At 50.0% G+C, this 27,321-nt stretch overlaps 1 protein-coding gene across 1 annotated transcript in view; it reads left to right on the top strand.

Moving 5' to 3' along the window:
- Positions 1 to 21,821, top strand: part of LOC147570827 (complement C3-like) — a 40,220-nt gene extending 18,399 nt beyond the window's left edge. Inside the window, exons 20-41 of the mRNA XM_086696756.1 lie at positions 4,757 to 4,899; positions 5,004 to 5,216; positions 7,273 to 7,339; positions 7,449 to 7,535; positions 8,293 to 8,496; positions 8,932 to 9,007; positions 9,295 to 9,454; positions 10,367 to 10,465; positions 12,620 to 12,776; positions 14,451 to 14,614; positions 15,694 to 15,852; positions 15,996 to 16,055; positions 16,172 to 16,262; positions 16,380 to 16,431; positions 17,737 to 17,824; positions 17,906 to 17,995; positions 20,021 to 20,126; positions 20,325 to 20,414; positions 20,591 to 20,674; positions 21,232 to 21,315; positions 21,407 to 21,542; positions 21,639 to 21,821. Coding sequence (XP_086552882.1) covers positions 4,757 to 4,899; positions 5,004 to 5,216; positions 7,273 to 7,339; positions 7,449 to 7,535; positions 8,293 to 8,496; positions 8,932 to 9,007; positions 9,295 to 9,454; positions 10,367 to 10,465; positions 12,620 to 12,776; positions 14,451 to 14,614; positions 15,694 to 15,852; positions 15,996 to 16,055; positions 16,172 to 16,262; positions 16,380 to 16,431; positions 17,737 to 17,824; positions 17,906 to 17,995; positions 20,021 to 20,126; positions 20,325 to 20,414; positions 20,591 to 20,674; positions 21,232 to 21,315; positions 21,407 to 21,542; positions 21,639 to 21,780 — 2,552 coding nt within the window. The 3' untranslated portion in view covers positions 21,781 to 21,821. The remainder of the gene's footprint in view (positions 1 to 4,756; positions 4,900 to 5,003; positions 5,217 to 7,272; positions 7,340 to 7,448; positions 7,536 to 8,292; positions 8,497 to 8,931; positions 9,008 to 9,294; positions 9,455 to 10,366; positions 10,466 to 12,619; positions 12,777 to 14,450; positions 14,615 to 15,693; positions 15,853 to 15,995; positions 16,056 to 16,171; positions 16,263 to 16,379; positions 16,432 to 17,736; positions 17,825 to 17,905; positions 17,996 to 20,020; positions 20,127 to 20,324; positions 20,415 to 20,590; positions 20,675 to 21,231; positions 21,316 to 21,406; positions 21,543 to 21,638) is intronic.
- The last annotated feature ends 5,500 nt before the right edge of the window (positions 21,822 to 27,321 follow it).

Genomic DNA, 27,321 nt, shown 5'->3' with positions numbered 1-27,321 from the left:
CTCTGCTCCCAGGTGACTAGAGGAGTGTCAGATCCTATTCTGTGGGAACATAGTGCTTTTTGTAAATAAATTTTCTTTTGAGAAAAGTTTTAGGTTCACAGCAAAATTGAGGGGAAGATACAAAGAGTTCCCACATACCTCCATTCCACCTACCCCTTACATACAATCTCCCCCATGTTGACATGCACAGTCTCTAGAATAATTTGCAGCAAAAAACACCCTTAAGGGGTGATGTTGACATGTTGACAAGGATAATGGGTAAAGTGATTAAGAAAATGTAAAAGAGGAAGCAGGATGAAATGCATGATTGGAACACAGACAGATTGTGAATCTTGGGTAAAAGGTATCCCAGGGGGTGGGGGATCCACCACAGGGAGCTGGCAAGCCCTGGTCTAATGTGATGATCTCAGGCAGGCCTGAGAGCAGGATGAGGAGAGAGAGGCAATAACTTTAAGACCAGATGAGCAATATTTTCATGTGATGATTTTGAAAAAATCAATGTGAATCCAAAAAAAAAAAAAAGTCAATGATGAACAAATATCTCCATTGTAAATAGAAGCCACCACCACTCCGAACCATATTGGAGTTTGAGGCAAGAGGGCAAATGTGTGCCCCCTGCCCCCTGTACTTGATTTAGGTACATTTTGTGGGGGGTTTTAATATTTATTTATTTATTTATTTATTTATTTATTTATTTTTGAGAGACAGAGAGAGCATGAGTGGGGGAGGGGCAGAGAGAGGGAGACAGAGAATCCAAAGCAGGCTCCAGGCACTAAGCTGTCAGCACAGAGCCCAACGCAGGGCTCGAACCCACAAACCTGTGAGGTCATGACCTGAGCCAAAGTCAGAGGCTTAAGTGACTGGGCCAATGAGGCGCCCCATGATTTAGGTACATTGTAAAGGTTAATTTTTTCCCTGAGCATTAAAGTAGTTGAAAAAAATATTGAAGCATTAAAAAGGACATGTGAAGACTCAGGACAGGAGGCATGAATATCTCTTTCATGCGAAACCAATGTGTTTAATAATTTTGTTTTGTTACCATTTATAATACATTACACATTATTATCACTTCCCTTTCCTGGCTTCAAGATGTTCAAAACCTGCGTCTTTGCTTCTCTTTTTTAACTGAGGGAACTGAAACGGGCAGTTTCTCCTGACCGAGGGAGGGTGGTGCATGCATTCATGGGGCACATACTTTTCCTTTCGTCTGGAGCTCCAGTAACAGCTCAGCACACTTCTGGTCGGTGGCCCCCGCCCGCGTTTCAGATCAGAGCATCTTCCTATCTCCTCGTTGTCCCTGTTCGCATATGGAGGGCCTGCGTGAGGTTTCCTTGAAATAAGAAAGGTTCTTGCAGCTTGAAAAGAGAAACTTGAAAGGCACAGTTTAGATCCCTGCTTCTGAAAGCCTGCTCCCCGAACCACTAGCAATCTGGCAAAGGTGCTTTCCCTGGGGGTTTGTAGAAATTCAGAATCTTGGACCCCACTCCTGACCTGCTGAATCAGAACCTGCATTTAACATGACCCACGGGGCGGGGAATGGGGGGTTGTGTGTGTCTGGAGGTTGGGGAAGGCCTGTCCTGCACCAGGGTCTCTGCACGTCATCACTGATGTTGTTCAGGGCTGGGTGGTTCTCTGTGGAAGGTTCTCTGTGCAATAACGGATGTTGAGCAGCATTCGCGGCCTCTACCTACAAGACTTCAGGAGCACCCCCACCCCCGTTGTAACATGTCCCCAAAATATCCCCAGAAGTTGCCCAATGCCCCCTGGGAGTGATGGGGTCAGCATCTTAAGGGGCCCTATGGTTTTTCTATTCTGCTCTCTGTACCCTTGTGACATCTTCTCAATACTGTTGTCTTACCAGGTACGATTATATTTTTAAGCTTATTTATTTATTTTGAGAGAGAGAGAGGCAGTATGTTTGAGGGAGGGGAAGATAGAGGCAGAGAGAGAGAATCCCAAGCAGGCTGTGCACTGTCGGCTGTACAGGGCCCAATGCAGGGCTCGAACTCATGAACCATGAGATCATGACCTTGAGCTGAGAACAAGAGTCAGATGTGTAACTGACTGAACCACTCGGGTGCCCTGGTTGATATTTTTTTAATTAATGGGTTTTCTTAATTTTTTTTAATATTTATTTGTTTTTGAGACAGAGACAGAGACAGAGTGCGAGCGGGGGTGGCGAGGGGCAGAGAGAAGGAGACACAGAACCTGAAGCAGGCTCCAGGCTCTAAGCTGTCAGCACAGAGCCCGACATGGGGCTCAAACCCACAAACTGTGAGATCGTGACCTGAGCCGAAGTTGGACGCCCAACCGACTGAGCCACCCAGGGGCCCCTAATTAATGGGTTTTCTTAAACAATTTAGGTCTACAGAAACAACTGAGAATTACCACTCACTCCTCAATTCCCCCCCCAATTCCCATCTCTACCCCTTTTTTGCATTAGGTGGTACCTTTGCCACAATCCCTGGGACAACACTGATACATTATCATCAACTGCAGTCAAAAGCTAGGGTTCCCTTTCAGTGATGTACCTTCCATGGGTTTGGACCAACATGCGGTGACATGTAGCTGTCCTTCCAGGGTCACGGAGAGTAGGCGTTTCTCTGCCTCAAACATAACACGGATGGTGTGTCAGAAGTCACTCTGTGTGTGGTTCTCTCTCTCTCCTTCCAGCTTGTTCAAGGGAAAAGCGAAGTCTGGTGCAAGGATGTCCTCATCTCCTCTGTAGGTCTTGACTGAGTTGGATTAGCAAGGAGAGAGCAGGTCTGCTTTCTGCAGGCACAATGTGAGCTGGCCAGTATTTAACAAAACAAAACTGTTTTGTTTCCCTGGAGGTAGCCTCCTGTTTGTGGTGCAAAAGCTGGTTTTTCACCCACCAGAGTAAATTAAATCTGGCTTTAAGAATGTGAAAACATGGGGCGCCTGGGTGGCGCAGTCGGTTAAGCGTCCGACTTCAGCCAGGTCACGATCTCGCGCTCCGTGAGTTCGAGCCCCGCGTCGGGCTCTGGGCTGATGGCTCAGAGCCTGGAGCCTGTTTCCGATTCTGTGTCTCCCTCTCTCTCCGCCCCTCCCCCGTTCATGCTCTGTCTCTCTCTGTCCCCAAAATAAATAAAACGTTGAAAAAGAACGTGAAAACAGGGGCTGCTGGCTGGCTCAGTTGGAAAAGCCTGTGACTCCTCATCTTGGGATTGTGAGTTCGAGCCCCACATTGGGTGTAGAGATGGCCAAAGATAAATAAACTTTTTTAAAAATGTAAAAATGAATGGTAGATAAGAAATGGTAACTACCTCCCATGACTATAACAGACCCCTGCAAGAATGAGAAATAATGACCGTAGGTTAGGAAATAAGGATTTTCAAGGCTCAAGGTTCAAGCCTCTATTTTTTTCCATTGCTGAAAAATAAGGTATATATACATATACATATATATATGTATACTAAATTTTTATGTATTTCTTTTCCTTAACTGTCTTTTTTAAGTGTTTATTTTGGGGTGGGGGGAGAGGAAGAGCACGCGGGCAGAGAGAGAGAAGGAGAATCCCTAGCAGTCTCCACACCATCAGCTCAGAACCTGACACCAGACTCTAACTCAGGCACCCGGAAATCATGACCCGAGCAAAAATCAAGAGTCAGATGCTTAACCGACTGAGCCACCCAGGTGCCCCAAATTTTAATACACCTTTGGTGCAACATTATTTTTATTTATTTTTTTAGTGTAACATTTTTAATATGATAATGCTTTTGCAAATTCTGTTTGCATCAACCCTTTTCTTGAATATAGCCTAGTAGCTGTTGAATCACAAATTAACCATCGCTTTTGCAGTCATTTTTACTCCTGTAGATCAGCACTGTCCACCAGAAATACGATGCAAGCTGCATGTCATTTTAAATTTTCTGGGAGCCCCATAAAAAAAGAGGAGGTGACATCCATTTTATCATACATTTTCTGTAACCAAATATCTCCACAATGTTATTCTTGCAACTTGTGGTAAATACGTTGAAAAAATATGCTGAAAAATATGTTGAAAAAAACCCACCATCACTCTAATGATAATGTTATAATAATCATCTATTGATATTTAAGAATAACCTATTAATATCTCGAAATTGTGAAAGATGCATTTTGCTTTTGTTTGTACTAAGCCTTTGAAATCTAGTACATATTTATGTCTGCAGAGCATCTCAAGGAGGGTGCTCACCTTTTTATTTTTAAGATTTTATTTTTATTCATAAGTCATCTCTACACTCCACATGAGCTTGAACTCATGGCCCCAGATCAAGAATCACACCCACCACTGACTGAGCCAGTCAGTGGAAAGGCGCCCCTAGCCTTTCATTGGAAATACTTTGATCTGTATTGTAGGATTTGCAAAATGTACAGCTGAAAAGGTAGGTTGGCGTATGCAAATTGTTCCAAACATGTGTTAAAAAGTTTTCTGAGCTAGCCACATTCCAAGTGCCCAGGGACCAGAGAGAGCTCAGGCTACCATTTTGGAGGGCCCAGGTATGGACCCTTCGGGTGTGCTCGAGCCCTTCCCCCTGCACACCTACCTATGAGTAAAACTACAAGAAGAAAATGGAAACCGTACATGACAGTGACTCCCAGCTGCCACCACTATCGCTAATGTGTCACCTGTGCAATTGTTTAGCCCCTGGGCTTGCACAAACACAGGCTGAGCCTGACACAGCTCCCGCAGTGAGGGGTAAGCACTGAGAGCCTGTCCACCTCCTTCCCTTGACACTCCACTCCTGGGCAGGGATCTGCGTGGCTGACCCCTATGAGGTCACGGTGATGCAAGACTTCTTCATCGACCTGCGGCTACCCTACTCCGTCGTGCGCAACGAGCAAGTGGAGATCCGAGCCGTGCTCTACAATTACCAGGATGTTGGGGAGCTCAAGGTGGGTTCCCGGGGGGGTGGGGGCAGAGGTATGATGGAGAGCTTGGATGGTTGGGGGAGGTGGCTGTGGCACCTGCCCCCTGACTGATACTCTCTCCCTGGCAGGCGAGGGTGACCCTGCTCTACAACCCAGCCTTCTGCAGCCTGGCCACCGCAAGGAAACCATATCAGCAGATTCTGGAAATCCCAGCCAAGTCCTCAATAGCCGTGCCTTTTCTCCTCGTGCCTCTGAAGGTCGGTCTACATGAGGTGGAGGTCAAGGCTGCGGTCTACAATCGTTTCCTCATGGATGGTGTCAAGAAACCCTTGAAGGTTGTGGTGAGTCCTTGGGGGCACCTGCAGTCCCTTGTCCTTTGGGAGAGGCTCCTGTCTCACCATGCTGTCAACCCAGGTTGCAGACACTGACTCTGAGACACCAAGAGTGTCCAGTGTCCAGCTTAGGATGCTTGGGAGTCCTACAAGTTTGGAACCAAGGCCAGGATTAGGGTGAGTAAGTGCAAAACACTTACATTTTCACTCTTTCCTAGTGATGAACATTCTCAAATATAATAGGAGATCAAGTCTTCAATAAAAATAAAGCCTGATATCATCTTTCCTTAATATTTTCAAGCAAAATGTGAGATCATAAGAGCAACAGTGTTTTAATGCAATATTGTAAGGAATCAAAATTAATGCCAAAAAATCCATGATACACAAAAGATCAAAATTTTAAATAGAGACAGTGCCAAGTCAAACCACAATAGGAGCCTGAAGCTAAAGGACAAATGAAGGCACCCATCTACGTGTCTTTATTAATGGTTGAAATTGTTTAGTGGTTAATTTTCCCCCATAATGTTAAAGTCATTGAAATAACAATGAAACATTAAAAAGCAAATGATTTAGTGTGGAGGTTCCTCAAAAAATTAAAAATAGACCTACCCTATGACCCAGCAATAGCACTGCTAGGAATTTACGCAAGGGATACAGGAGTGCTGATACATAGGGACACTTGTACCCCAATGTTTATAGCAGCACTCTCAACAATAGCCAAATTATGGAAAGAGCCTAAATGTCCATCAACTGATGAATGGATAAAGAAATTGTGGTTTATATACACAATGGAGTACTACATGGCAATGAGAAAGAACGAAATATGGCCCTTTGTAGCAACGTGGATGGAACTGGAGAGTGTGATGCCAAGTGAAATAAGCCATACAGAGAAAGACAGATACCATATGGTTTCACTCTTATGTGGATCCTGAGAAACTTAACAGAAACCCATGGGGGAGGGGTAGGAAAAAAAAAAAAAAAGAGGTTAGAATGGGAGAGAGCCAAAGCATAAGAAACTCTTAAAAACTGAGAACAAACTGAGGGTTGATGGGGGGTGGGAGGGAGGAGAGGGTGGGTGATGGGTATTGAGGAGGGCACCTTTTGGGATGAGCACTGGGTGTTGTATGGAAACCAATTTGACAATAAATTTCATATATTGAAACAAAAAAAAAAAAAACAAAAAGGATAACAGAACTAACTCAAAAAAAAAAAAAAGAAAAAGAAAATGATTTAAAACTGACAGTGTTATTTACAGTGAAATATCTTATTTATACCCAAACTAGAACTTATTATAATATTTCTTTCCTTAATGGAAACAAACTCTTTTTTTTTTTTTTCAGATTTTATTTTTAAGTAATCCCCACGCCCTATGTGGGACTCGAACTTACAACCCCAAGGTCAAGAATCCCATCCTCTTCCATCCAGGCAGACAGGCGCCCCCAGGAGCACAATCTTAATTATCCCTTTTATCAGGGGTCCCAGTGTGGCTCAGTGTGGCAACATGGGAAGAAACCCAAGAGGGCGCTGGAGCCTGCACAAGGCTCCCCAGAGCCAGTGTGTCCACAACTCCCAACTCTGCACCCTCTGATGCTGGTAGCTTGAAATCTACCGTGGCAGGGATATTCGCAGGATGGAAACTGCCAGTGCCACAAATCAGGATCTTTTCTTCCTGGAGAGATGGCTATCAAATGTTTACCAGCATGCCATGGAGGAGACTGGGTCTCCAAAGGAAAATGTGTGCATTAGTACCAGCTTCAAGGAGAATGTGTGATGGAAGGGCACAAACAGCAGCAGTCCAGCATGGAAGGAGAGCTTCACTTGGGACATTGATAATAAGATAGCCCCTAGTTTAACTGAGCGCTTACTAAGTGCCACGCATTGTACTCAGTACTTTATGCACATTCTTTTCTTTTAAGGACATTTGAGAGGCAGTGGGGGTAAACTGACTCCCAGTCACAGAACTAGGATGGGTGATGCCATCGTGCCCATGCCCTGCTGATCAGCTGTGTCTGTTCTTTCATTCACCTGACTTCCCCCTCCCCCATCCCATCCCAACACTGTTCAGCCTGAAGGGATCAGAGTCAACAAAACTGTAGCCGTTCACACACTGGATCCAGAAAACCGGGGCCAAAGTGAGTCAACCACAGCAGAAGGGTTGAGACCTGGGGGTGTGGGGTAGGGGGTGAGGCAGGGCCTTGTGGGAGAGGGTGACGCCACGGGTCCCTCCCATTCCACTGGCAGACGGAGTGCAGCGAGAGGAGGTCCACGCCATAGACCTCAGTGACCAGGTACCAGACACAGATTCAGAGACCAGGATCCTCCTGCAAGGTGAGCTGCCACTGACCCTCGCCCAGGAAGGCACAGCTCTGGAGAAGGGGGCCTAATTTCTCCTAATTCTGTGTGTATATGCTACTGTGCATCCCCTGCCTCCACTACAGCTAGAACAGCAGGCCACCTCCCTGATCTGTTTTATACAGGGTTCCAGGCAGTATTTAGTTCAGCAAATAGCCTTTGATGATAGAGAAGCTTAAATGAGCAACAGTATAGTTCAAGAGCAGGAAATTCTGGAACTAATTGCCTGAGTTGGACGACTGGAGCCAGAAGGGAAAAGAAGTTCCTGGGAAAGCACCTTGTAACCTGTAAGCTGTAAGGTTTTGGGGAGAGACCCTTGGTTTTCTCATCTGTGATGGGGTGAATAATAGTACCTATATCAAAGGCTTGTTGAGAGGATTAAATGAGATACTGTATGATGTTTCTCTAGAACAGCGCCTGGCAACAGCATGAAGCATGATCTAAGTATTGGTGACGATTGCTCTGGAATTAATTTGCCACTTGTAACAAGAGGCTCAGGGAGCAGATTTCTGTGAAGCATAAGACCCCCTTCCCTACAAATGTAGACGCCCTCCCCACTCCCCTACCCCCGCCTCCTACCTCCTACCATCACGTCCCCTCAGCCCCCAACTGCCCCTGACCTCTTTGGCACTGGCTGCCTGGAGCCTGGGATCGCTGGGGACAGCCCTGACCCTTCTCACCCCACCCCATGGTGGGTGAGTTGCTTGAGCCCTGTCCTCCCGCCCGGTTGCAGGGACCCCGGTGGCTCAGTTGACTGAGGATGCCATCGACGCGGAGCGACTGAAAAACCTCATTGTGATCCCCTCGGGCTGTGGGGAGCAGAACATGAAAAGCATGACGCCCACGGTCATTGCCGTCCATTACCTGGACCAAACGGACCAGTGGGACAAGTTGGGACCCACAAAGCGAAAGGAAGCCTTGCAGCTCATCGAAACCGGTGGGTCTGCCTGGGAGACCCTCTCTGCTCCAGCCACCTCCAGAGCAGGGTCCTCCCTGAGACCCAGGCCCCTTTCCAGGCCACGCCCTTCCCCTAAGCTCCTCCCCTTTCAGGATCCCTTCTTTTCAAAGACCTCCCTTGACCTTTGCCCTCTCTGAGACCCTGGGCCCCTCTGAGCCCTCTAGAACTCCCTCTCTCCCTGAGGCCCCCTTGCCCTGAACCCCCTTGAGATCCTTCGCCTCTCTGAACCCCTCTCCTCTGAGAACTCCTTCCCCTTTTAGAAGCCCCTTCCGCTCTTCTAGCAGACTTCCCTGCTCAGCCCTGAGCCCCCTCATTCCTCCCTGAACCCCTGTCTCGCCCCTCAGAGAATCCTTGTCCCCTGAGCCCCTCCACTCAGCCCCTGCTCCTCTGGAGACACTTCTGGCTTCCCTGCAGGGTACTCCCAGCAGCTGGCCTACAGACAGGACAATTCGGCCTATGCGGCCTACCTGGACAGGAAGCCCAGCACCTGGTGAGCGGTTCTGGCACCCCACTGAGCAGGCCCGCCTGGGGCGTTCCAGCCAGGTGTCGCCCGAACACCCTGTGCTATGGACCTTCAGCCCACAGAGATGCGGTGCCCACCTTGAGCTGCCACGTGGCCTGTGGACATCAAGCGCCCCCTGTGGCTAGGCTGGCGCCTGACTTGGGTGGGGAGGCTGGGCCAGCCTGTAGGCCCCGCCCCTCTCTGCTCATTGGTTTCCTGGAATGGCAGTCTCTGGATCCCGGAGGCGATTGGCTGAGGCTTTGTACCGCCCACAGGCTGACAGCCTACGTGGTCAAGGTCTTCTCTCTGGCTTCAAACCTCATTGCCATTCAGGCCGATGTCATCTGCGGGGCGGTCAAATGGCTGATCCTTCACAGGCAGAATCCCGACGGGGTCTTCCGGGAAGACGCGCCCGTAATGTCCCAAGCTATGACTGTAAGAAGCATGGGTTTCGGGCAAGCTGGGGGAGGGACGACTGGAGTCACAGGATAGACAGGAGAAAGGCTACCCCTTCAGCTGAGAGTGTCACTTTCCCAGTGCGAAGACCAGAGACCTTCAGAGGCTAGTGCCACACCGAAGTCCCTCCCCCTTCACTCTGAAAATATAGAACCCGTCCCAGCTGTGGTTCTCCAAATGTGGTCCCCAGGCCAGCAGCTGCATAATCACCTTCAAACTTGTTAGAAAAGTATGATCTCAATATAGACTTGAGATGCAGGAATCAGAAACTTCAGGAGTAGGGCCTAGGAATCACAGTTGCTACAACCCCCCCTCCCCCTGCCATGAGGTGCTGATGCATGCATAAGGTGGAGAATCACTGCCTTAGCCTGACATTTCAGATTTCCAATCTCACACCATCCCCCTACCCCCATCACATGCCATCTGTACTGCAAAGAGCTTTGCTCTATCCAGCCATGGGGCCTTTGCACATGCTGTTCTCACTGTCTGGCATGCCAACCCTGGTCATCCCACAGGGAAATCTTTCCTGATCTCCACAACTGAGTCACACTGCCACTGTCCATTCTCAATGCCACATCCACTTCTCCTCCTGCACAGCACTCATCAATTTGTAATGATATGTCTACTGGTGAGCCAATTGGTTCATGTCTGTCTCCCCTACTAGATGGGGAGCACTGTGGGGGTTGGGGCTGGCGTCTAGTTCTTGCCCACCATCTTATCCACAGCACCAGCAACAATTGCTGAATCAATGAATACTGAAAAGTGTGGCCCACCTAGGGAGATACTGATGAGAGACTCAACCCTGCCTTGACCTGCTGACCCTACAAGAGGTTTGGTCAGCATGGGGGACACAGTGGTCATACTATCCTTGTTTCTTGCTTCCCATTCTAGGGTGGCTACCAAGAGAATGAGGAGAAGGATGTGTCCCTCACAGCCTTTGTTCTCATTGCATTGGAAGAGGCTAAAGATATTTGCAAGCAAAGGGTCAATGTAAGTGTCTGCCACCGTCTCCTTCTCGCCTCCCTACCCATGGCACATCCACCTTGGAGGGTGAGGTGTTGCATTAGGGTGATTCCCGGTCCTCCCAGTGCAATAGCAGCCACCACAGCAGCCATAATGCCCATAAAACCATAATAATTCCCAGCATTTTTTGAGCATTTAACTAAGATGCTCATCTAAGTGCTGCACATGCTAAGTCCTGTAATCCTTCTAAGAGTCCGAGACGTAGGCTACTCTTCTTATCCCCAGGTTACAGAGGAGAAAACTAAGACAGAAAGAGATCAAAGAATGGGTCCTTTCTGCCTGCTTTACCCTGTCCAGAGAGTGTCAGTCAATTTCAACAAAAGCCCCCTCAGCCTGCTTTCCCCATCACTGCTACATGATCAGTGCAGCATACCTTGCTGCTTCCCTGAAGAAAAGGCACAACCCAGACCCAAGAACACATCAAGGCTACTCTCTTAGTTCAGGAGATCTTTTAGGAAATTTTCCAAGGGGCCCATGACCCCAAAAAGGAAGTGATCACAAATATTGGCTCACGGCTGTCTCTTTCCTCTGGTTTTGGTTCTGAAGCAGAGAAGCTTAGAAAGGTGGACTCCCGAGAGTCTCTGCAATTACTCCCTCTGCTTTGTCCTGGGGTTTGAGAGTGGTTTGTTTGACCTTAGCTTGCCAAGGTGGAGATCCCAGGATTTTACCTCAGGCAGCTGCCCCTCCCTTCATCGGACTCAAGATAGAGGGGACAGGGCTGTTGACTTGAGGGGCTCAGAGGGACCCAGGCCGTTCTGGGCCCAATAATTCCTCTCTCCCTGCCACCCAGCCTGGCCGGCAGAACTTGGCTGCCTTCCTTGGGGAAATAGCCAGACCAAACCTAGAGCTTTCAGATTCCCATAGGGGAAATTCTGATTGGCCCACCCGGGGTCAGGTGGTCATACCTGGACCAATCAGCTGAGGCCAGGAAGTAGGTCTTACTGAGCAAATATGGCTGCTTCCACTGTGGCCGAGTGAATGAAAGACCGAAGTTTCTGCAAAAGTCAAGAGTAGATAGAGGACAGGCAGCTGGCGGGGAAAGGATTAGTTTCTGCTGCAAGGCACCAACATTTTCTTCTACAAAATGGCAACACTATGCCTGAGTATAGCATAGGCTGTAGACCCAGATTACTGGGATGCAGATGAAGAGTGTGCTGGGATCAGTCTGTGAAAGCCAACCGTTAAACTTCCAGGACTTACACAAGCCAGTTGTTAAACACAATCATTCTTTTCAAGCAAATTATGTAAACTGACTTTAGACTAAACACTAAGCATTAAAAGCAAAGGTAAGAAACACCCAAAACTCATCACTTCCTGATTGTTTTATTACTTTCCCTCATTATCTATGACAAATCTATCCATCTCGAGGTTATGTACCTATTAGGTGGAAATGCTATCTACTTCTGTGCTACTGCCCCCCTCCCCCCAACTCTGCATTCACTGACTCCACATAGTTTGAAATTGGCCACGGTAATATTTACACCAAGAAAGTTCGCGAACGCTGCACATCATGTCTTCCTCCTTCCATCATCTCTCTGGGTCTCAATCTTGTCATTTGTGCAGTAGAGATGATGATGAAAATAATGCCAACCCCATAGGATCCTGAAGTTCAGCGATTGCCTGTGTGACTGCCATATAGTAAGTGTTAGCTGTGAAGCTGATGATTAGAGAAGAGGTTTCCCAGTGGGGTGCTGAAGCTGGGTCATGCTAGGTCATGAGTGTCTATCTGCGACACATATTCTCCCCTTTATGTTCAGGGCCATTACGTTCGTAGCTTGAAATTGCCCACAGTGGGAGCATTTACACCACAGTAATTGGCAGGCGATAAAACAGACTCCTGGCCCCCATACACACTCTGGAGAGCTGGTGCTTAAACTGTTACCAAAACACCACTGGGTATATAAACTGTCCCAGGCACATCAGAGGTACTCAGCAACGAGGCAGTTCATGGATACTAAAATATCTGGAAAACCCAAAAAAGAAAAAAAAAAGATTCTAAACAAATATGTCCCAAGGACAGAATCCTTCCTCATACCCAAGAATTGGCATTTGTGTGATGCTTACCAGCTCTCTGTGGTTGCAATGTCCAACTTACCAGAGAACCAATCCTCTTTCTCACAGAACCTGGAAAAGAACATCAATAAGGCAGGAGATTATATTGAATTCCACTATAGGAACCTGCGGAGGCCATATTCTGTGGCTATTGCAGGCTATGCCCTGGCCCAATTAGGCAGGCTGAAGGAAGATCTCCTCGAAAAATTTCTGAGCACAGCCAAAGGTGAGTGGCAGCCTGGTGAAGTACAAAGGAATGTATGGCCAGGGTTTGGGGGTGGTCATCTTGAGCTGGCATGTGTGGCTCTAAGCTATGCTACGATGGGCAGCTTCAGGTTGACCTGGAGTGGATGGTGCTAAGCCCTGCTGGCTGAATGGGTCTGAGGTGTCAGAATCCTCACCGTAAGCTACACAAGAAGGTAGCATCATTCATTCAACAGCTATGTTTGGAGCACTTGCTATGACACAGGAACAAGGACGTGGGCTCCGACATCAGACAGACCCGAATTCAAATTCCCCTCTGCCACATTCTCACTGTGAGACTCTGTAAAAGTCACTGACCCTCCCTGGACCTCATCTGAAGAAGATACTTACATCATAGGTGGTTGACAAGATTGAAGGAGTAATGCAGGTAGAAGGTCTAGCATACAGTGAGAGCTCTATTCCGATGTTGTTGTCGTCATTATCTCAAGGGTAATTAGGATTAGATAAGATAATGCCATAGGGAATTTAGCACAGTGCCCAGCACATAGTGAGCACTTAATCATTGGCTCAGGTAATATACTGCATCAGGTTTGCACTCACTGATGTAACATATGTCAGTACATATACTGAGGTGGTTTAGCACAATGGAAGCTTGTTGTTGGTGGACAGCTCTCTTCCAGACAGTCGTGTGGAGATCTGGGCCTCTATCTTTTCATGACTTTGCCACCACGGGGTGCTTGGGATCCACTCCATCTAAGCATAAGGGGAAATGGTCAGGTGGATTGTTTAAGGGAGGTAGACCAGGCATGGAAGGGGCCCCTAACATTGCCAGTGTCCATTCCATCATCCAGAGTTCAGTATGTGGCTGCACCTGCCTGCAAAGACATATGGGAGATGCATTGCAACTGTGTGCCCAGGAGGAGGGAGCAGTGTTTTGTTTTGTTTTTTTTTAATGTTCATTTATTTTGAAAGAGAGGGCATGAGCAGGGGAGAGGCAGAGACAGTGGGAGACAGAGAGTGCAAAGCTGGCTCTGTGCTGACAGCAGACATCCTGATGTGGGTCTTGAACTCCTGAACCGTGAGATCATGACCTGAACCAAAGTTGGAAGCTCCACCGACTGAGCCACCCAGGTGTCCCTGAGGAGGGAATGCTTTTTAATGATGATCTCTGCCACAAGTGCTTTCGTGGGCACTTGGGACATCGCAGTGAATACAGCACAGCCCCTGCCAACATGGTTCACACTCCAGTTGAGGAAACAAATGAGTAAATAGATTGCTATAGAGCATCACAGTGTTAGGACAGGACAGCACATGATGTTTTAAGAGACAGAGGGAGGGCCTCACAAACTCTTGGGGTGCCATTGAAGCTGAATTGTGCAGGATGGGATTAACCAGGAATACATAGAGGGTACAGAATGTGAAAAGGCCCAGAAAGTAAGAATGACCATGGAAAGTTTAGGGAATCTCCTATAGATCAGTGGGGCTGCAGTTGAGAATTGAAATGGAAGAGTGAATGTTAATGAAAGAAGAGAGTGAGGCAGGAGCCAGCAGATTGAGGGCCTTGGATGTCAGTCAGGACACCTGAACACCAAGAAGTCTATTGTGAGTCTTTTTCTGAGTTTTCTTGAGCCATCTCAGGCTGGACTGTGCAGTGAGCATGGGGAACGGGATGGGGGGGTGGTGCATCTCTTTGCAGAGAAGACAAGTTGGGAGGAGCCTGGCAAGCGCCTCTACAACGTGGAGGCCACATCCTATGCCCTCTTGGCCCTGCTGGTGCTCAAAGACTTTGACTCTGTACGTCCCATCGCCAGCTGGCTCAATGAGCAGAGATACTACGGAGGGGGCTACGGCTCCACCCAGGCAAGTGACCCCATATCCCCCAGGCACCTGCATGCCTACCTCCTCTGGCTTCCCACTGGTCTCCCAGAGAACATGTTAACCAAGAGGGGCAGTCCTTCTGTCCCACAAGCTACAGTGGCTGTAATGGAATTGAGAGGTCAGGATTTTTTAGTTGTGAACCCAGTGGTGGAGTCCAGACTACATTCTGGATGCCCAAGCTGTGTTCTGAGCCTCCTGATATCTAGACCAGGATCTCAGTTCCACCAGCTCCCAGTGTTAGTTCATCTTACTGTGGGTTCTAGATCATGTTCTTGGACATCATCTAGGACATCATATAAGCCTCTCTGACCCAGGAGAGTGGGTTCTAGGACATGGTTTCAATAGCCTCAGTCTCCAGTTGACCCCTTTCTTCCTGGAAAGCTGCCAGTCTCTGTCCATTTGAAATCTAGAGCATATGATCAGTATCCCCAAGATCCAAATTCATTCCTTTTTTTTTTAATTTTTTTATTTTAACGTTTATTTACTTTTGAGACAGAGAGAGACAGAGCATGAGCAGGGGAGGGGCAGAGAGAGAGGGCGACACAGAATCCAAAACAGGCTCCAGGCTCTGAGCTGCCAGCATGGAGCCCAACGCGGGGCTCAAACCCACGGACCATGAGATCATGACCTGAGCCAGAGTTGGACGCTTAACCGAATGAGCGACCCAGGCGCCCCTCCAACTTCATTCCTTTTACACAAATGGGTTCTAAACACATTCTCAGTGGCTCCGAACCTTTGTCCTAGACTCTGCCCTGGATGGGTTGTGCCATATTTTCAATGGTGCTACAGTTTCAGTCCTATACCTACAATTTCTGGTGGATTCTAGACCTGTTCTCAGTGTGTCCAAACTCTTGTCTAAGCCACTGTCCCTTGGAGAATCAAGAACAAGTCCTCAGTGTCTAACAACCCCTAATCTTATCCTCACCTTCTCTGGGGCAGGGGGTCCTAAGCTATAGTCCCAGTAGCCCCCTCCCTCTGATCTGAGTCTCTTCCTTCCCCAGTGGGTTCTAACCACTTTCTCAGTCTCCTGGCTCACCTTCATTCTTTCTCATGGGCTCTAGGCCACCTTCATGGTGTTCCAGGCCTTGGCCCAATTCCAGAAGGATGTCCCTGACCACAAGGACCTGAACCTGGAAGTATCCATTGAACTGCCCAGCCGCAGCTCTGCCATCAGGCACACCATCCTCTGGGAATCTGCTAGCCTCCAGCGGTCAGCAGAGGTACAACTGCCTCGCCAAACGCTTGCCGTCCCCCTCCACAACAACCAGTGTTTGCCACAGGCGAGAAATAGAGCATATGACAGTAGCAACCAGGGGAAGGCTTGGTTCCCAAATCCTCTCTCTTCTCTCCCTGCTCCCTGCAGACCAAGAAAAATGAGGATTTCGTAGTAACAGCTAAAGGGAAGGGACAAGGCACCTTGTCGGTAAGGAACAGGAACACATACCAGCTTGGCCCGCCTTCTCTCAGCCCCTCTGGCCCCAAGGGACCCTCTTCTCAACTCAAGTGGGCTGACACTGCATTGCCCTGTGATCTCACCAGGTGGTGACAATGTACCATGCCAAGCTCAAAAGCAACCACACCTGCAAGAACTTTGACCTCAAGATTAATGTACGACGAGCTCCTGAAGATGGTAAAAGAGTTAAGACCCTACCTGTTACCCTTCCCCCGCCCTCATTCTAATGTCTGCCTCCTTCCTGAGTTGGGACCCAGGGACACCCCCCTCCCACTTTTCTGTCTGTGTTTCTAGTCAAGAGGCCGCAGGAAGCCCTGGACACCATGATCCTTGACATCTGTACCAGGTAAGTGATGGGTCACTGGGGGTCATCTTGGCCATTCCTCTGTCTATAGCAAGACTTCTCCTTTCCATGACCTAATCCTTTCTAAGAGCATATTGTGCATCTGGTATTGTCTGAAGTACCTGCCAGGAGGTGGGTACCCCAGGCAGTCCTCACCTTGCATTGGCAGTCCAACACGAGCGATGGCCCCATAACCTGAAATTATTCAAGCAGTGTCAACAAATCAGTGGGGGAAGTTGCCATTGTTGCATGACCTTTAAAGCGTTTTATCACAGCTTCAGAACTCTCAAACTGCCAGTTAGGAAGGTACAGAGAAATGGAAATTACAGTAACATGAGAATTTGTTTAGCATGCTGTAAACTACAACATTAGAACATGGAGATAACAAGCAATTCTTGTTCTCCTTTGTAAAACACTTACCAAAAGTGCTGTGGGTCTTCCTTCTGTTGTGTCACCTGGGGTAGGGATTGACCAGGCATCTTTCCTATGACATAGTGAACTGTCACGCTCCCTTCTAACTTAGGTCACCTTCCAACTCTAATCTTTTGAGCGGCCGATGTCACAAGACAGCTGGTCGGTCCCTCCAATGGCAGCAAGGGTGATATTCGCACAGTCTGCTGTTCCTTCTCTAACTCCGTTTCTGTGCTTTCAAATTTTACCTCCAGTGTCTTCATTTCTCTGCTGCCTTTCATCTTGGCTGGCAGATCCCTCTGCCAGTTGACCAGTTTTGTGAGACGTCATGCGGTTTATCCCTGGGAGATAAGGAAGTACCACAACCACAGGCCTTGCTGTCTGTGCATGAACTGCTCAGTGACCCATCACAGACAGACTTCGAAAGGAATGACGTGATTGGTCACTGACCGTGATGCGTGTCTGTGATTTGCACAATGATTGGTGGACTCGAGATCCAGAGACAAGATTTGTATTCGTACTTTATGCAATTACGACTACTGTACCCTGGTGCTGGGGGCCTGGCGTTATTGAGCTAGGCCATGGTAACATTTTCTCGTCTGCATTTTCTGGACGAATTGAGGCATGGAGAGGTCAAGTGACTCATCAAATGTCATATGGAGCTGGGATTTGAACCCGTGCAAAGGGGCTCCAGAGCCTGAGCTTTTAGTCACCTTGACCATGACACTGCCTTTCCTTTATTCCATTTGGGGAGTGTTTCCCACAATCTAATATCCTTCTGTGCTGCTGTGTGGGAACCAGTAACCCCAGTCTCTGACCAGACCCCCTTGTACAGACACTGTGCCCCAGGGCTGACCCTACCCTGGGACCCAAGTGCCCTCTCCCTGCCCTATTCAGGTACCTGGGAGACCAGGATGCTACCATGTCGATCCTGGATATATCCATGATGACTGGCTTTTCTCCTGACACTGGTGACCTTGACCTGGTATGAAGGGCTTGGGCTTGGGGGCTGGCATCAGTGGACAAAGGCTTGAGGGCAGTTTTCACAAGTCTTACCCTTCCGCAGCTGAGCAACGGCGTTGACAGATACATCTCTAAGTATGAGCTTAACAAGGCCTTCTCCAATAAGAACACCCTCATCATCTACCTGGACAAGGTAAGGCTTCCGATGGGGATCTGACCTCCAAAAGACTGGCCTGCATCTGGGTCACATGAGGCCCAAGCAGGGGCCCAAGCACAGACTGCTGCTGCTAGGTGGTGGAGGGAAGGGGCATAAAAAGAAGGTGGACAACCCAGGTCCTCTCATCTTTTCTAAGCAGCTTACCTTCTGACCAGTCTCATTCCAACCTCATTTTACACTTGCTTCCTCCAACTTCTCATCGTAGTCCTAAACAACTTTTGAAGGGAGCCACTTGGGTTTAAAAAATAAATTGCTCAGTGCTAAAAAGCATTCCCCTTGCTCCGCTCCCCCTGGGTTTTCTCTCTCCGTGTTTGCTCTCCATCTGACTTTCTGTCACTGCCTTCCTATCTAACATTGACTTGAACTTCCTCCTCTCCCCTACTTACATCTTCCCGTTTCCCTATCTTCACATGCACCCTGCTAACTTCCAAAATTCCCAAAGTCCCCTCACCCCATATTAGTCAGCATAAGTAACACTAGCTGCTGTAATAAGCCTCTCAAGAATATGAGGGTCCCAACACAAGAGTCTTGTGCCTCCCACTCAGGTAAAGTCCAGTTGTGAGGCTAAGGGAAGGGTTTTCTGCTCCACACACTAAGTCAGGGATCTGCTCACATTCCTTCTTGGGGCTCTGCAATCCCTAGGATCTTAGAGTCCTCTGCTGGACCCCTCCTCCCTGGAAGAAAAGAGGATTGTGCATGAGCTAGTGGTTGACGTTTTCTTGTACTGGAGTTTTTGTGCACTTAAATTTTTATAGGATTCCAAACTTACAGGGAAATTGCACAGCAGTAAAACACAGTTCCATATACACTGTATGCAAATTCACTAACTGTTAGCCTGTTCCTCCAAATACACCTGTCACATATACGTACCTATGCATATCTATTTCTGTTTCTGTCTCTCTCTCTGTCTTTATTTTTTCAGCTTGAATGAGAGGTCACTGACATATAAAATTGTGTAAGTTTAAGGTGCATAACATAATGATTTGATGTATGTGTATATTGGGAAATGATCACCACCATAAGTTTACTTAACACATCTATTACTTCACATAGTTTTAATGCGTGTGTGTGTGTGTGTGTGTGTGTGTGTGTGTGTGTGATGAGAACTTTTAAGATCTACCCTCTCAATAAGTTTTTCTTTTCAGTTTTCTAATGTTTATTTATTTTGAGAGAGACAGAGAGAGAACACAAGCAGGGGAAGGGCAGAGAGAAGTAAAGACAGAATCCCAAGAAGGCTCTGTGCTGTCAGAGCAGAGCCCAATGTGGGGCTCAAAGTCAAACCCATGAGATCATGACCTGACCTGAGATAAAGAGTCGGATATTTAACCGACTATGCCCTCCTGGTGCCATCCCATAACAACTTTTAAATATAGCATTCAGTACCATTAACCATGGATGTTTTCATGGGCAGAGACAGCAGTCCGGTGGCCAGAACGGATCAATCACATGGCCACACTGAACTAGGAAAGGAAGCTGGCAGGGATAATGTAGCTTCAAGCCTTGGATAAGTGGAAAATGGCTGTGTTGAAGTGCTTCTCAGTCTTTTGGTGGAGACTCCTGCTCCCTCACTTTCTCCACCACTGTCTCAACCCCCAGGACCCTATGCTGGGCTCCATTCCGTGTGGCCCCACTGACCAGCCTCCTCCTTCCCCCCAGATCTCACACGACCTGTCGCCCCACTGACCAGCCTCCTCCTTCCCCCCAGATCTTACATGACCTCTCGCCCCACTGACCAGCCTCCTCCTCCCCCCCAGATCTCACACGACCTGTCGCCCCACTGACCAGCCTCCTCCTCCCCCCCAGATCTCACACGACCTGTCGCCCCACTGACCAGCCTCCTCCTCGCCCCCCAGATCTCACATGACCTCTCGCCCCACTGACCAGCCTCCTCCTCCCCCCCAGATCTCACACGACCTGTCGCCCCACTGACCAGCCTCCTCCTCGCCCCCCAGATCTCACATGACCTGTCGCCCCACTGACCAGCCTCCTTCTTCCCCCCAGATCTCACATGACCAGGAGGACTGTCTGACCTTCAAGGTGCACCAGTACTTCAACGTGGGGCTTATCCAGCCTGGGTCGGTCAAGGTGTATTCCTATTACAACCTGGGTGAGCAGCCCACCTAGGGTCTGGGGGGCTGGGAGGCCTGAGGGTCCAAGGGATCCGTGCGAGGTGGGGGCCTGAGGGTCCCAGGGTTGGGGACCTGGCCTCTCCAGGTCTGAGGGACTGGAGTTGGGAATCCAAGCCCCTGGGTCTCTGGGCTGGAGGCCCTAGCCCTCTGACACCTCCCTGCCACTCTGCCCACAGATGAGAATTGCATCCGGTTTTACCACCCAGACAAAGAAGATGGGTTGCTGAGCAAGCTCTGTCACAAAGACATGTGCCGCTGTGCTGAGGGTGGGTGCAGAGAAGCATGGAAGGGTGGACACACACCCCTGGATCCTCCTTCCATGGGGGTGGCCCAAGGGGGCTCTGAAAGCCCACACCCAGTGGACACCCACACGGACCCAGGGGCGGGGGGCCCTGGACAACGCGTGTAATACAACCATGTCCCCCACTCATCCATCACACAGAGAACTGCTTCATGCACCCGATGGATGAAAAGATCACCCTGGATGAGCGTCTGGACAAGGCCTGTGAACCAGGAGTAGACTACGGTGAGTGGGCACGTGCATGTGGGTGCCTGGGTGCGCGACACTGTGTGGCCATGGCTGTGTGTGTGACTGGCTGTGAGTGCCCCTGGCTGCATATGGCTATACGTCAGCCTGTGGTTGCAGCCGATGTGTGTGTGGGTGTAAATGTGTTATGAGGGGCCATGAGTGCATGGGGAGCCACGCTAATGAGTCGGCCGGGTGTGCAGCCAGTGTGAGAGCGGATATGGTCGTCTGCCCGTTGTGTGTGTGACATTGTAGTCGTGCCAAGCCATGGAGATGAGAGACAGTGCTTGTGGGGGATAGTGGATGGGAGGTTATGCATAGGACTCCACTATGGTGAGTGTAATTGTGCACATGGCCGTGTGTGGCTGTGTGACGTGGTGGTTGTGGGAAGACATGTGGCAGGTGTGTTACTGGGGGGCAGGGACTGTTGCACGTGTGGCTGTGACCCTGCATGTGTCTCCTTGGGGACGCCATATGCCCAGGTGCACCTGCAGCTGAGGGTCCCCACAGCCCCCCTTGCCCGTGACCCCACCGTCCTTCCCCTCCTCCCCCATCAGTGTACAAGACCAGGCTTCTCAAGAAGGAGCTGTCAGAAGACTTTGATGATTACGTAATGGTCGTCGAGCAGATCATCAAATCAGGTCAGCCCTGCAGTCTGTGCTCTGTCTTTCCACTTCCTTCTTGCTGGTTCCCTGCCCTCCCCCACTCAGCGTCCCTGTCCGTCCCTTCCAGGCTCTGATGAGGTGCAGGTTGGACAGGAGCGCAGGTTCATCAGCCACATCAAGTGCAGAGAAGCCCTGAAGCTGCAGGAGGGGAAACACTACCTCATGTGGGGCATGTCCGCCGACCTGTGGGGAGAGAAACCCAAGTGAGTGTCAGCCCTGTGCATGCCCCACACCCCGCAGTGGGTCGCCCCTTCCCATGCTTTCCCTGCCCTGATCCTGACCTGCCGTCCTCCCCGCAGCATCAGCTACATCATCGGGAAGGACACCTGGCTGGAAGGGTGGCCAGAGGCTGATGAATGCCAGGATGAGGAGAATGAGAAGCTGTGTCAAGACCTGGCCAACTTCACTGAGAACATGGTTGTCTTTGGCTGTCCCAACTGACCCCTGCCCACAGTCCCCACAATAAAGCTTCTCTGAGAGTTCATGTGTCTCCCAAAGTCGGAAGGTCTCGGAGAGGGAGGAAGAGGCAGCTGTGATCCCCTGCTTCCTCCCCTGCAACTCCTTCCTCCCTGTGGATCACCTGCACGTTTGCTTCCTCCCCCGGGGAGCCCGTGCCCACATGCACCTGCACTGCACCTGCACGTAGTCTGAAGTGAGCCTGCGTTTGCGCCAAGTGCTCACCTACTTGCTTTCTTTCCACCTGCATCGTGACCTGTGTGTCCTCTGCCTCCTCCTCTGGGTCCTCACCAGTATCTTCACCTACATCCTTCTCTCATCCACTGTGTGGGTACCAGTATCCTCACCTGCTTTACCCCAGCCCTCACGAGCATCTTATGCACGAGGGCTCCACAGTCCTCTGCCTCCTCACCTTCATCCCCACCTGGATCCTCCCCCTCCTCATCTTCATCCCCACCTGGATCCTTCCCTTCCTCACTTTCCTCCCACCTGGATTCTCCGCCTCCTCATCTTCCTCCCACCTGGACCCTCTGCCTCCTCACCTTCCTCCCACCTGGATCCTCCGCTTCCTCACCTTCCTCCCACATGGATCCTCTGCCCTCTCACCTTCCTCCCACCTGGATCTTCCCCCTCCTCACCTTCTTCCCACCTCGTCCTCCACCTCCTCACCTTCATCCCCACCTGGATCCTGTCTCCTCACCTGCCTCCCCACCTGGTTCTCAGCCTCCTCACCTTCCTCCCACCTGGATCCTCTGCCTCCTCATCTTCATCCCACTTGATCCCCTCTCCTCACCACCTGGATCCTCCGCCTCCTCACCTTCCTCCCACCTGGATCCTCCGCCTCCTCACCTTCCTGACACCTAGATCCTGCCCCTCCTCACCTTCCTCCACTCCTGGATCCTCCACGTCCTCACCTTCCTCCCACCTGGACCTTCACCCTCTCACCATCCTCCCACCTGGATCCTCCCCCTCCTCACCTTCCTCCCATCTGGATCCTCCCCTTACTCACCTTCCTCCCACCTGGATCTTCCCCCTCCTCACCTTCCTCCTACCTGGATGCTCTGCCTCACCTTCCTCCCACCTGGATCCTCCCCTCCTCACCTTCCTCCCCTCCTGAATCCTCTCCCTCCTCACCTTCCTCCCATCTGCACCCTCACTCTCCTCACCTTCCCCCCACCTGGACCCTCACCCTCCTCATCTTCCTCCCCTCCTGGATCCTCCCCCTCCTCACCTTCCTCCCACCTGGACCCTCACCGTCCTTACCTTCCTCCCACATGGATCCTCCCCCTCTCATATTTCTCCCACCTGGATCCTCAGCCTCCTCACCTTCCTCCCACCTGGATCCTCCCCCTCCTCACCTTCCTCCCAACTAGATTCTGCCTCTCCTCACCTTCCTCCCCCCTGGATCCTCCCCCTACTCATCATCCTCCCATATTCCCAACCTGGATCATCCGCCTCCTCACCTTCCTCCCACCTGTGTCCTCCCCCTCCTCCTAATCCTCCCATCCTCCCAACCTGGATCATCCGCCTCCTCACCTTCCTCCCACCTGGATCCTCTGCCTCCTCACCATCCTCCTACCTGGAACCTCCCCCTCCTCATCATCCTCCCCACCTGCATCCTTCCCCACCTCACCTTCCTCCCCACCTGGGTCCTCCACCTCCTCACCTTCCTCCCAACCTGGATCATCCGCCTCCTCACCTTCCTCCCACCTGGATCCTCTGCCTCCTCACCATCCTCCTACCTGGAACCTCCCCCTCCTCATCATCCTCCCCACCTGCATCCTTCCCCTCCTCACCTTCCTCCCCACCTGGGTCCTCCACCTCCTCACCTTCCTACCACCTGGATCCTCTGCCTCTTTATCTTCCTCCCACTTGGATCCTCCCCTCCTCTTCTTCCTCCCACCTGGATCCTCCCCCTCCTCACCTTCCTCTCACTTGGATCCTCCGCCTCCTCAGCATCCTCCCCACCTGTAATCTCACCCTCCTCACCTTCCTCCCCACCTGTATCCTCACCCTCCTCTTCTTCCTCCCACCTGGATCCTCCCCCTCCTCATCTTCCTCCCACCTGGATCCTCCGCCTCCTCACTGTCCTCCCCACCTGGATCCTCCCCCTATTCACCGTCCTCCCACCTGCATCCTCCACCTCCTCACCTTCCTCGCACCCTGATCCTCCCCTCCTCACCTTCCTCCAACCTGGATCCTCCACCTCCTCACCTTCCTCCTACCTGGATCCTCCACCTCCTCACCTTCCTCCCACCTGGATGCTCCGCCTCCTCACCATCCTTCGCACCTGGATCCTCCCCTCCTCAACTTCCTCCCACCTGGACCCTCCGCCTCCTCACCTTCCTCCCCACCGGGATCCTCCTGCTCCTCTCCTTCCTCCCACCTGGATTCTCTGCCTCCTCACCTTCCTCCCTACCCAGATCCTCCACCTCCTCACCTTCTTCCCCACCTGTTCTCACCTTCTTTCCATTTGCCCATCATCTCTAGGGTGTGTGCAACTCCATTCACTACTTTGCCTGCATTCCTCCTGGCTGTTCCCAGGCGGCGGCAATAAGGGGCAGGGCTGGCAAGGTTTTCACCGGATATTTGAGTGACCCAGGGAGGGGAAGGCATGAGTCCATTTTCAAGAGCAGACTGCAGGGGTCGGGGGGAGGTGGGCATTGTAGTCAAAGCATCACCTGAGCTGCGCGGGGGGCAGCAGTCACAGGCAAATCATTTCACTGGCTGTTGTTGGAACCTGGGCCCCTGGATGCCTCTTCTGATTAATAACACCACTAGTAAGTCTTGGTCTATGGATGGTGGGATCCAGTTCCTGGCTGTAGATGAGGTCATCATGAGAAAAGTCCTGAGACTGGCAGTCACCCATTTCCCCTAAGATCTCGAGTGCCTGTAAGCCCCACCTCCCAATTCCAGGAATATGGGAGAAATATATTCGCAGTCACCCTGCTACTTCCATTCTTGGTTGTCAGGCACCCCTGTCAAGGGGAGACTCAAAAATTCTCACCACTCACTAGGTGTCCCAGCCTCACTAGGTGACCTCTGACCAGACGTCTGCCCACCCGCCTTTATGTCCTTCTTGTCATGTTTTTCATGCCAATTTCTCCCTTTCTTCTGCCCTAGGATTAATTTTCTTCCTTTTTTTTTAATACATTGGTATTTTTTTGTTTGAGCACCTGTGGTTCCACACTGTGACAACACAGATATGATCTTTGAAACTCACATTCTAAAGACAGCGTGGAGTTGATGTGTTCCATCGATATTCACTTGATGAACCCGATAGTCACATGAGCCAATTCCTCAAAATAAATTGTGTGTGTGTGTGTATGCGTGTGTGCATGCAGATCATCGATAGATACATAGATACATACATGCATACATACATACATAGATAATACATATAAATCGTTAAGTGGTGGATAGATAGATAACATAGATAGATGATAGATAGTAGGCAATAGATGAATGGATGTATGGATGGGTAGATGAAGAGATGAATGAATATATAAATGGATGGATGGATGGATGGATGGATGGATGAATGCATGGTCAAATGGATGGATGGATGGATGGATGGATGGATGGATGGATGGACAAATGGGCGAATGGACAGATGGATGGATGGATTGATTGATGGATGGAAAAATGGATGGTTGGATGGATGGATGGATGGATGGATGGATGGAAGGATGAACCGATGGATGGATTTATGGTTGGGCGGGTAGATGGATGGATGCATGGATGAACAGACAAATGGATGAATAGATGAATGGATGGATGGATGGGTGTATTGCAAAATGGGTGGTTGGACAGATGGATGGATAAATGGACGGAGGGACAGATGGATGGATGGATGGGTGGGTGGGTGGATGGACAGATAGAGATATTACTGGTTCTTTCTCTGGAGAGCCCTGACTAATGTAGATGGTCAGGGAAGACAGGGATAGCTTCTGTCAGGAGGGAATTCTTGAGCCAACACACAGATGACAAGGAGGAGCCAGGCATGGAGAATCTGGAAAAGAACATTCCAGATGATGGAAACAGTATGTACAAAGTCCTCAAGATGCCTGAGGCCAAGTGAGCACAGGGTATGGACTTCAAGATAGTGAAGATCACTTTGTGTCTATTCTAAGCTCAGGGGAAGGCCAAGCTTTTTCTATAAAGGGCCAGATAGTAAATATCTTAAGGTTTGAGGGCCAAGATAAAATCAAGGAGATCATGAAGGTACTTGTAAAACAAGAGAGGAAACTTGTGTCCCGCCATGCCTTCTTCACCTGGGATGGGCCATCCTGGGTGGGGGGCATCCTCTATGCCCAGCAACCAGAGCTGTTCTCTCCATGATAAGGGATTCACCCAAGGGGGAGCAGTTTGGAGATCCAGAAAGGTGGAAGCAGTAGGAGGTGACCCCAAGGTCCGTTTCTCTCTGATCCAGTGATACCCAGATCCCAGCCAACCTTTCCATCCCAAGGTCTACTTTCTCTTCTGGATGAGCTTGTCAAAGGCAAGGCAACTTGCTGAGCCACCAACTCCCAAGATGAGATTCATTCACTCAGTGCCCTGTAGTTACCAACACAGGATTCTCCAACATGTAGGTGGCGGCCAGTATGACCAGCACAGGGCGTGTACGTGGTGAGATGTTGGCTGTGAGTCAGGGAGGTGGGCACTGGGAGCAGAGTGGGGAACAGGCAGAGAGGGAAGCCCCTGGTGGGTATCTGCAGCTCACTACAGTGAGCCTTTCCGTACACACAGAGGGGGATGGCTGGATTTGGGCCACGAGGCATAATGTGCTAGCCCCTGAGGCCTCCGTGGGAAGCCACTGCAATATTTTAAGCAGGGAAGACATGAAGGCTGACTTATGTGTTTGGAAAGCTGATGGTAGCAATTCCAATCCTAGCTATGTGCCCAAAGACTTGGAAGCTGGTACCCAGACAAATATACGTGCGAGCATGCTCATAGCAGCACTTCGCCCAGTAGCCCAAAGGTGGAACGACTGAAGCATCCCTCAGTGCGTGAATGGGCAAGAAAATGGGGATGTGTCCATGCACTAGAACATTCCTCAGCCCTAACAAGCAAGGACCTGGCTGAGACTTGAAAACATTATACTCAGTGAAGGAAGCCAGACACAAAAGACCACAGGTTGAGTATTTCCACTTTTCTGAAATACCTGAACTATTCAGGACAGGTAACTCCATAGAGCAGGAAAGCTGGCTAGTGGTTGGCAGGGGCTGGGAGGCCTGGGGGATGGGGACTGCTTTATGGGTATGGGCTTACCTTCCGAGGCGCTGAAAACGTCTGGGGACCAGACAGAGTTGTCCGACTGTGGAAATGCCCTAAATACCGCTGAACTGCTCACTTTAAAATGGTTGCTTTACGTTTTGTGAATTTCACCTCTAAAATAAAAGAAAATAGTAAATTAAATTTAACCATATAAATTAAAGGAAACAAATACACAAGTTCACACTTGTAGAGGGCAGAGAATGAATTAGGAGGTGGCAAGAGGCAGAGAGAACGTCCAGCTGGAAACCA

Source organism: Puma concolor, unplaced genomic scaffold (assembly GCF_028749965.1).
Source record: "Puma concolor isolate L17-30 unplaced genomic scaffold, mPumCon1.1.hap2 unalloc_scaffold_86, whole genome shotgun sequence".
Taxonomy (NCBI): domain Eukaryota; kingdom Metazoa; phylum Chordata; class Mammalia; order Carnivora; family Felidae; genus Puma; species Puma concolor.
The sequence above is the reverse complement of the archived record's forward strand: the minus strand, read 5'-3'. Positions and strand labels throughout refer to the sequence as shown.